This window comes from Octodon degus, unplaced genomic scaffold, assembly GCF_000260255.1.
Source record: "Octodon degus isolate 3935 unplaced genomic scaffold, OctDeg1.0 scaffold00166, whole genome shotgun sequence".
In the NCBI taxonomy this organism is placed as follows: Eukaryota; Metazoa; Chordata; class Mammalia; order Rodentia; family Octodontidae; genus Octodon; species Octodon degus.
The window spans coordinates 5,561,875-5,571,649 of record NW_004524742.1 but is presented as its reverse complement, the minus strand read 5'-3'; the positions used below and the strand labels follow the sequence as shown (position 1 = coordinate 5,571,649).

The 9,775-nt window shown below is 38.7% G+C and overlaps 1 protein-coding gene and 1 pseudogene across 1 annotated transcript in view; one reads left to right on the top strand and one right to left on the bottom strand.

Annotated features, from left to right (window-relative positions):
* The first annotated feature begins 1,285 nt into the window (after positions 1–1,285).
* Positions 1,286–9,775, top strand: part of Aven (apoptosis and caspase activation inhibitor) — a 19,315-nt gene continuing 10,825 nt past the window's right edge. The window contains exons 1-2 of the mRNA XM_023703220.1: positions 1,286–1,378; positions 6,021–6,091. Coding sequence (XP_023558988.1) covers positions 1,315–1,378; positions 6,021–6,091 — 135 coding nt within the window. The 5' untranslated portion in view covers positions 1,286–1,314. The remainder of the gene's footprint in view (positions 1,379–6,020; positions 6,092–9,775) is intronic.
* LOC111813140 lies at positions 8,775–9,767 on the bottom strand (annotated as a pseudogene).

The following is a 9,775-nucleotide window of genomic DNA, read 5'->3' as shown; positions in this document are numbered from 1 at the left end:
TGATTTGTTCTAATGGTGTTTGTAAATAGGATATCATGTCCACATCTTGTACAGCAATTTACCACTAGGGAGAATATATGCAATGTGTTAATTATTGAAACTGTTCTACCAATTTGGTTTGAAACTGTCTCATTGCTATTTGTTTCTCAATAAAATTATGGAAAAAAATAAAAAAATAAAAGGACAAGGGAAAAAATTTCAAGGTTTATGGAAAGGAAAAAAAAAAAGTACACAAAGTGATGCTCACCAGAATATGTTCAGCCTTGGAAAGGAAAACTTACTTTGACACCCTGTAGCAAATTGATTTTATGTGAAGTTTGGTATTACAACACTGGATTGGGCTCCTTTGCTGTGTCCCAACTCCACTGGTAGAAATCATATTTGATTACACATTTTTATAACTTTTGTGACCTCTCCCCCAATTATGCATGATATTTTCTATTTATTTTCATATTTTAAGACAAAGTACCATAGCTGCTTTGTTAGTCTCAAAGGACATGACCTGATGAAGATTAAAAAACACAGTTTGCACATATGGTCTCTTAATTTTTGAGAGAAAGCCTAAACAACTTTTTTTAAAGATTCATATTCTATATATCATTTACGCATTTGAAACCCAGCTTAGTGGAGTAATGTTTTTCACCATCAAAAATAAAATATTAAAAGAACGAGGAAGCTATTTAGATGCTGATTGCTTGTTCTCTGTGCAGAAACAACATTTCACACTCACTGGGTTAATGGGAGAGGGAAGAGAAAGAAAAACCAGTAATTCATGATTTATATTGGTATGTGAGACAGAATTTATGAAACCATATGAACTTTTTCATGCAATATTATTTTGATGTTTTCATATAAGGTCACAGTGTGCACATAACAAATAGAAAAAAAAAGTAGCCTTTCCCAGACAGCAAGGAGGAGAGTAATAAAATATGGTTATCCAGGTCTTTGTTTCAGACCTACTCCTAAAATCTTAGGCCTCCAGTAGCCATTCAAGATTGGTTTTGTAGTCTTTTAGTCATCCTTTTCAGATTATGTACTCTAATCTTGGAATCAGTGGCATAGTTTGGACTTCTGAAAATGATTGATCTGAGAAATGTTATAATTTCTAGATTGTCTATAATGATAGCAGCTTAACAGTGTTCACCAACTATTTTGCGAAAGATCGCTAGATTCTAAATTCTAGAATGTCAGCATCATCCTTTTCTCATAAAGTCTGGAACCCTTCTTATGATCCCTGAGTGCATTTGGCTTTTCTTTGAGTGTATTCCGTGCAGAAGAGAAGCAGTCTTTTAGGGGCTTTGGGAAGATAGTCACATGCTATTATGTAGTGCTCAATGTGGATATTGGATGCGCAGGGGCTTTTTGAGCCCCACAGCTGGTGAGAAAGCTAATTATGTTATGACTGTTGAACAGGACCAATGATCTTTATTACCTCTCTTGTTCTTTTACTTCAACCTTCCTTTTAAAATGATCATTGTAGTGGCTTGTGTAGTCCTCCTCAATAAAGATGGTATTCAGAGGTGTTTTGTTGTAAATGCTGAACTGCAGAAAACCTCTATCTTTAAAGATTTATCTCTGGACTCTAGAAATTGGGAGTGGTGAGGATTTTTAATTGCCATAGCTCATCTTTTCTCTGGATTGATCTGGGTCAAGATGTGGGCTTAGGATCTGCCTTGACCTTTCAAATACTACTGCTCCTTCAGAGGCAGCTTCAGAGAAGAGGTCTATGGCAGCCAGTGTAGTGACTATTTTGGCAGTTTCTCTGTTAACTTGGTCAGTCTGTGGTTCATTTATGCTTTTTCACATACTTGGGTCCTGGTTGAGAGCATAGTCTCAAGGTTGTAGGGTGAAGAGAAAAAGTATCATGATGACAGCCAAGAAAACAGAGCTTAAATGAAGTGTGCATACACAACTAATGATAAATCCCTCTTGCTTTCTAGAGGTGGTTTCCTATAGGAGGAACCACAGGGATCTGTATTGATTTTATGGCAAAAAGGTTGAAGCAGACAGAAAGAGTATCAGTTCCAGTTATTGATACTACCAAATAACAGGAACTGGTTATTAGTCTGTTATGGTTTGTGTCCAGGTGTCCCCCCAAAGCCTCATGCAGTCTTGGGGCAGCCTCTGGAGTTTGTTATTGATTAAAGTGGGTATGGATGCTGCGCTTGCCCTGGGGCAGGTGATTTGCATTACAGTGTAAGGTGGGAAGAGAAGCCAGCTGCTTGAGCTGCTGCTGCCCCTCCTTTGCGCTCTTCGTCTTTGCTGCCACCATGAAAGGTTGCTCTCTGCTGTGTGCCACTCTGCCTTGGAGCCAGCTGAGTGTGGACTGAAACCTCAAGTGACTGTGAGCTAAATAAATTTTTCCTTCCTTCATTTTGGGTGTCAGATATTTGTCCCAGCAATGAATGAAGAATAACTAAGACATAGTCGTAGACAGATTTTCCATCTTTTGCAGTTGTTTTTCCTACACACCTGCCTATGTTGTCCAACGTCTTTATCAGTCCCTTTCAGCAAAGATTGTTCCATTTAGTGTCTCCTGAATAACCCTGGAGGCTTTATGTTTCTATTATTCTAAAAGCTTGTTTTGCTGATGGGTCTGAACGGGGAAACATAGCACTAAATGCAGTGCTGTCTGTGACTAGATGGTAAGCATTTAGATAGCAGATGGTAACTGAAATCCTAGCAAGTCTGTTGTGTGCTTTGCCTCTGGCTGTAGCACGTGGGTTAGAGGACTTTGAGTACATTAGGCAGAGTAAGATCCCTGACTGCTATACATACATGAATGGGATTGGTGTATATTTCATCAATGCTCTCATTATCAGATTAAAGTTCTGTTTTTAAAAAACCTTATTTTAAAAAGTACCATGGTATAGGTATTAGCTAAGAAACCTCTAAAATGAATGACTATTGTTTAGCTTAGATATTCATATATTCAAACATTGTCGATGTATGTAATATTAGTGATATAAGGGAATGAAACTCCCAACCTGAAAGATACCTGGGGTGAGTTCCTGTTCTCTAAAACTGAAGAATGAATTTTAGGAACAACAGAGGTTAAGAGCAGAATGTATTTATTGGGGGAAAGAAAGCTTCTGTCTGAGAGAGGGACTGAAGGGGACCTGAGTGGGTTGCCTAGGAACCTGTCTTTTAAAGGGATTTTTATAGAACAAAACCATGAGGTGAGGTGGGTCCAAGATGGGAAACATGGGAACTCACAAGGTGAGCCTGAGGTGGGATAACACTATGGTTCACTGGTAAGATTGCAAACATTACTGCTCAGGTAAAATTAATTAAATCAGGATCAAATGGGGTAGCAAGTCACATAGCAAGTGGGCATGAATACAGCAGGGGAGCTGGGTTGGTGACTCTTCCTGGCTTTCTCAAGGTGTTGGAGACTTATTTAGAATATCAATCCCTGATGTCCATCCCTAGGGAGGTATGTGGCTGCATTTGTTTACGCTTTTGCCTTGAAGTCTGGCCCACAGTGGAAGTGCCTGTCTGTCCTAAGTTGCACGGTCTTGTCTTCCATACTAGCTCCTTTGAGGGCCTGGCCCTGTCTGACTGCCTATAATATTTCTATCTAACTCAGCTGCCTACTATGTTAGGATATGAAACATCATAAAATATTGAGTATTTGGGGTTTTTTTTTTAGAAACTTAGAAAATCCTAGTGAAGTAATGGAGACAGCTTTATTAGTAAGAAGTAGTTATTACTGCAACTAAGTGCAATAATAAATGCTGAGAGTCAAGAGAGTTTGGTGTCCAGCCCTGAGCGTGGTGCTGGCCAGACATCATGCATGCCCAAAGAATGGGACAATCTTGAAGAAACAGACAGATTCCTAGATACACATAATGAACAAAATTGAGTTAAGGGAACATTAAAACTGAAAAATCCAGTAACAGGCAATGAAATAGAAGCAGTAATTTAAAAAACCTACTGACTAAAAAAAGTCCAAGTCCAGATGGATTCACTATTGAATTCTACAAGAACCACAGGGAAGATCTAATGTCACCAGTCCTCAAGTTTTTTTTTTTAATTCACTAGATATTCTCTAACTATATGACATTTTATTTTTTAAAAAAGAATAAAAAATAGTAAAAGAGACATCAGAAATGATACAGAATTTCACTGAACAAAATAATAGTTCAACAATGGTTATCATATTGCATAGTGCTGTTTCAAATTAGTTGTTCAGATTATCAGATAAAAGCATGCAGAATTGGTCAAAAAATTAAAAAGAGAGAAAAAAGTTTAAGTACCATGTGCTCCTTCAGTAGACCTTCAGAAATCAGCAATACAATTATTCAAGCTATCCCATCTATATATGTGTTTTATATATATATATTTTTTTTTCTTTCTTAAATATATTTTTAATTATCTATCTGTCTATCTATCACAGGGTCTTGCTATACAGCTCGTACTCCTAGTGTTCCTTCTCTTTCAGCTTCCCTAGTGCTGAAATTACAGGGATTATACCAATTCTGGTTTCAGGGGCCTGCACAGTGCACCCAGGTTCTGGGGCTGGTGTGGCATGTGGTACCAGTGATTGAACCCAGGTCCTTACGCTTGTCACGCAGGCGCTTAGACCACCGAGCTACCTCCTTCACTCCTCTTTTTCCCTTTTTTGTTTCTTTCTTTTCTCTTTTTCCTCATCCTACTTGCCCTTTTCCTTTGAACAGTTTCACAGTATGTATTGTACCTTTTAGATTTTATTTACTCTTTCAGTTTCTTACACTAGCAAGACAATACAATGTTTACACATGCCGTTCTCGTTTATTTCACTTGTGAATATGGTCTCTAGTTACATCCATTTACCCTACATATACTTGAGTTTATCTTTTTTATAGCTGAATAATACTTCATTGTATAAAAATGCTGTATCTTTTTCATCCATTCCTAGGGTGATGGGCATTTTGGTTGCTTCTAAGATTTAGCTATGACAAATTGCGCTGCTATGAACATGGGTGCACATCTGTTGTTATGGTGTGGTGTTTCTAATTCTCCTGGCAGTGTTGCAAAAGGGGAATAGCTGGGTTGAATGGGGCCTCTAATTCTAGTTTTTTGAGAAATCTCCACACTGATTTCCTCAGTAGTTCCATTAATGTGCACTCACTAACAAGAGGGTTCCTTTTTCCCCACAGCCCCCTTAGCATTTGCTGTTGGTTTATTTCTTTATGTTAGCCATTCTTTCTGGGGTGTGTAGTGTTAATATGTACCTCTCAAATGACCAGAGGTATATGACCAGAGATATTGATTGAGCATTTTTCATTTATTTATTTGCCATTTGTATTTCTTCATCTGAGAAGTGTGCATTCTTTTTGGATGCCCATTTTTGGATTGGGTTTTTGAATTTTGGAAGTCTGATTCTTTTTTTTTTGGGGGGGGTCTGATTTTTAAAAATTCTTACATGTTCAAAATAGAAGTCCTTTGCCTGAGGGACAACTGGCTATAATTTTTTCCAACTGTATGGGTTGTCTTTTCACTTTGTTGATGATTTCTTTTGTTGCACAGAAGCTTTTTAATAAGGTGTGATCCCTTTTGTTAATTCTTTGACATATTTCCCATATGATCTGGGTTTTTGTTCATGAGATCTCTGCCTACCCCTATGTCCTCAAGATTTCTACTTACTTTCTCTTCCAGTATATTTAATTTTTTGTCTTAATATTTAGATCTTTGATCCAGTTTGACTTCAGTTTAGGAGTGGTGATAGACATGGGTCTATTTGTCGTGTCTTTGGCATGTGGAAAGCCAGTTTTTCCAGCACCACTTATTAAAAGAGACTTTCGTTCTTCCACTGAACATGTTTAGCTCCTTTGTCAAAGGATAAGGTGTACACTCAGCAACAAAGGAGCGCTCCTTTTTCCCCACAGCCCATTTAGCTGAGTATGTTTGGAGTTGCATCTGCATCTCTTATTTTGTTCCACTGATCTTCAGGTATTTTTGTTCTGAGAAGGGACGGTTAGAGATAATGAGATTTTCCTCAGACTTTTCATAAAATTTTATTTATTTTTCAATTCTAGGGGACTCCTTTTCACAGTTCCGTTTTGCAGAGGAGAAGGAATGGGATAGTGAAGCTTCATGTCCCAAACAGGTAAGACAAGCTTGTCTTGAATGTGGATTGGGTCTTCTCAAGGCTGAGGGACCTTCCTCATTATTTCTGAGGCAGAGTTGACAGAAAAGAATTGTATTTCATCTGCAGCTTCTTCCCAGTTACCTAAACTATCCAGAAAAATGTCAGGGGACTGAAATGGTGTAGGTGCTTTGAGTGCAGAGTCAGCCTTCTACCCGTCATCCGTGTGAGTTACTCACAGGCCGAGTTGTGAGACACAGAGTACATACTCATGATGGTTACAGTAGATTATTTTGCAACTTTTTTTTGTTAATGTGTGACCGTTTCCTTTAGCACTAAAAACCTTTTTTACTACAGTATACTCTTATTCTTACAATTTTAACTTAACTCTTCTGTGTCATTAGGAGAATAAAGGTAGAAAATAGGAACAAATATTGTAAAAGTCCTTCAGTGAACCCATGAACTCCAGATACTTTATTTGCTGTGTTTCATCCAGTAGTTTCTTTCCAAGGGCTCTGATTTCTTCCCAAACAGGAATCCACATAAGAGACAGTGGGTATCCAACTCCTTTAAAAATACTCAGAATTATTATTACCTGAAGTGCAGTTTAGGAGGATTTTTTTTTTTTCTACTTCAAGCTGCCATAAGGATGGGGCTCATGCAGCTTCTGGAGCTGGGAATCGAACTGTGGTCTTATGAGCCTGACTGCATTTGCCCAAGCAGTGCTTTAAACAACTGAGCTATCCGGCAAGGCTCCCTGAAATATAGTTTATGATTCTGCATAGTTGGTTTAAAGTGGACAAACTGAGTTTGCTGAGGAATAGAGTAGAAGTCGAATGGTCCACATATCAGTTTATCCTGGTCCATGCTGCACAGCAGAGAATATTTCAGGTATCTTCAAAGTTTCATATGGTGCTTGGTTTCATCATCCAGATGTGAAGCATTTGTTATCTAATAGATATTATTTTAGATGCAGCTTACCTGAGCCTAGTGGCTGACCCATACTAGATGGTTAGCAAATATTTACACAATAAGTAAATATTAAAGCAGCATTAAGTAAGTGTTGTGACAAATGGATCAACATAATACTGTTGGAGATAACTACTTTGGACTGGGAGTGATCAAGAATGGTACTACGAGGAACAGATAATTAGAATGGGCCTTGGTAGACAGGCATAGCTCTGGTACTTTCCGTCTACCTGAGAGCAGTGAGGAGGGAGGGGAAAACTAGATTGTGTTTAAATTTAGAATTGTGGTTAGTATGTAGTTTTTCCCCAAAATGGTGGCTTCAGGGCCAGTTGGTACCAATAGTTTGATTTTCATTGTCTTCAGGGATTTCTTAGCATTTGGTTAAGAGCATAGTCTTTGGAAACACAGACCTGAGTGTAAATCCTAGTTCAATGATGTGGGCAACTTTCTTTTTGCTATTATGTAAAATACTATTAATGATAAACTATAACTGGCAGGTGTAGTGAGCATTGAAGGACCCTATAAAGGGTTCTAGAGAATCCAGATCCTTTAGCGCAGCTCCTAACAGATATGAAACACCAAAATGAGTTCTTCTTATTATTATTTAAGAAACTTTGTTTATTCCAAAACATAAACATGGTAAGTTTTAACTCTAGCAGTGTTGGGATGAAAGACTGAGCAGATGAAAGGCTGGAGAGAGGTAAGCCAGTTAGGAGATGTTACAGTGAGCAAAGGGGTGAGAGTGGAAAAGGAGGTTATATGTGGCTGGGACCTCAGCATAGGATAAGATGGGCTGTGGTCACTGGCCAGGTATGAGACATGGTACAAGAAAGATTTGTGATAGTGCCAGTCTTTCTAGCTTCAGTAATTGAGTAGTGATGCCAGCAGAGAGTAGAAAACAAGGGCAGAAAAAGTTTTAACTATTTTGAATTAGATATTAGCAGAATCCATCCAAAACTGAATTAATCATTTTCTCATCAAGACTATTTGCCATCTCACTAGTTAAGTTTTTTTTTTTCTTACTTGAGAGAGAAAAAGGTATGAACATGTAAATTTTAGTTTTAAACAATGTCTCTACCCCATTCCTCCTCAGCATCGTGCATGGAGCCTGTGTGGGTGGTAGGAACCTGTATCCCTCCAGGCTCTTCTCTAGAGAACTGTAGACTCTGAGTCTCAGTCTTGTGTAAAACAACATTCTTTTTAATTTTTCTTTTCTTTTTTTGTGGTACCTGGGATCGAACTTGGGACCTTGCACATGCCAGGCAGGCTTATGCCGCTGAGCTATCTCCCTGGCCCTTGTTTATTTTTCAATAAATGACTTTTTCACCAAAAGAAGTTCTCCTCTCACCCATTTCTTTCACACATAATGATGCAAGTGTCTCTTGTCAGCTCAAGCAGTAGTCGGGCTCCTCTGGACTAAGGCTGCAGTGACTTCCAGTGCCTGCATGGCTGAATTGGGGAAATACTTTTCTTGTGGCTTTGAGTGAGCAAGGTACCTTGCGGCTCTTGTACTTTCTTTTAAGCAGTCCTTACTGGAGTTTTACACCCTTAAGCCTGTGATGGGTGTGTTCTGACCTTTTTTTTTTTTTTTTTGAGTGCAGTTGATGTTTACTGACAATAATACAAAACAGATTAAGACTAAAGCTGTTATTTTAGAGGAACAGATATCGGTGCAGTTTCCTTCCTGGAGAAAGTATGTACTCATCTTAGATCATGAGACAGCCATCTGAACCTCTCACTTCTCTCCTCCTCCTTTTGTATGGCTACCACCACTTTCCTGCTTCTTTTCTACTGCTGAATCTGTGGACTTGGGGCTGTCATCAGAGATGCACAGCCCATGGCCTTCGAGCCCCTGGCTGGTAAAGCTGCGTTGCCAGGTGTCCTTGTTTCTTATGCAGTCTCTCTTAACCACTTCCCCTTTCTTTTCAGTAGTGTCTGTAGTGCCTATTGATTCTGTACTTTCATTTATCCTGAAGTGCTTCTTTTTCCTCTTTTAACTTCTTTTCTTTTATAAGCCTTCTTTTTCTCACAGTGCTCCTGCCTGCGGCACGCCTCTTCTTGCCACTTCAGTCAGTGTGTCTCTCTCTCTCTCTCTCTCTCTCTCTCTCTCTCTCTCTCTCTCTCTCTCTCTCAGCATGTGCTCCTGCTCTCTCTCACAGTCATGGTCCCTCTCCCTGTAGTTTCTGCCACTCTGATCTTCACATCTCTTCAGCTTTTCATCTTTAGGCTCGCCATCAGAACGCTTGGGCAGTGTGTGGCTCTGTCCACTGGCTCTTTCATCATTCAGATTCTCTTTGTCCGTTTCTTGGCTTTTTCTCTTTATCCAATTCTTTTTCATCTTTTTCTGGTTTCTTAAGCAACTTAATCTTTGATTCATCCTTTAATTTGTCCCTTTCTGGAACTCTGTCTTCATCAGCTTCTCTATATCTTTTATGTTTCACTACTTCTTTCCATTTTCTTCTCTCTTTTCTTTGCCTTTTTTGTTCTATTTCTCATCGCCTTCTTTCTTTTTTCTCTTCTCTCATTCTCTGCTTGTTTTTCAGAAAGCTCAAAAGTGGGGTTGTCCTTTTAGCTATTAATTCTCTATTTTTAGCTTCTATTTCTTCTAACAGTGTCTCTGGAGTAGATGTCATTTCTCATTATCTGTGGCATAACTCTCCAAAAATTTCCTGTATTCTGGATCATCATCAATAGTCCCAACTTTAGTGTCTCTTTTCTTAGTCTTATTTTTTGCAG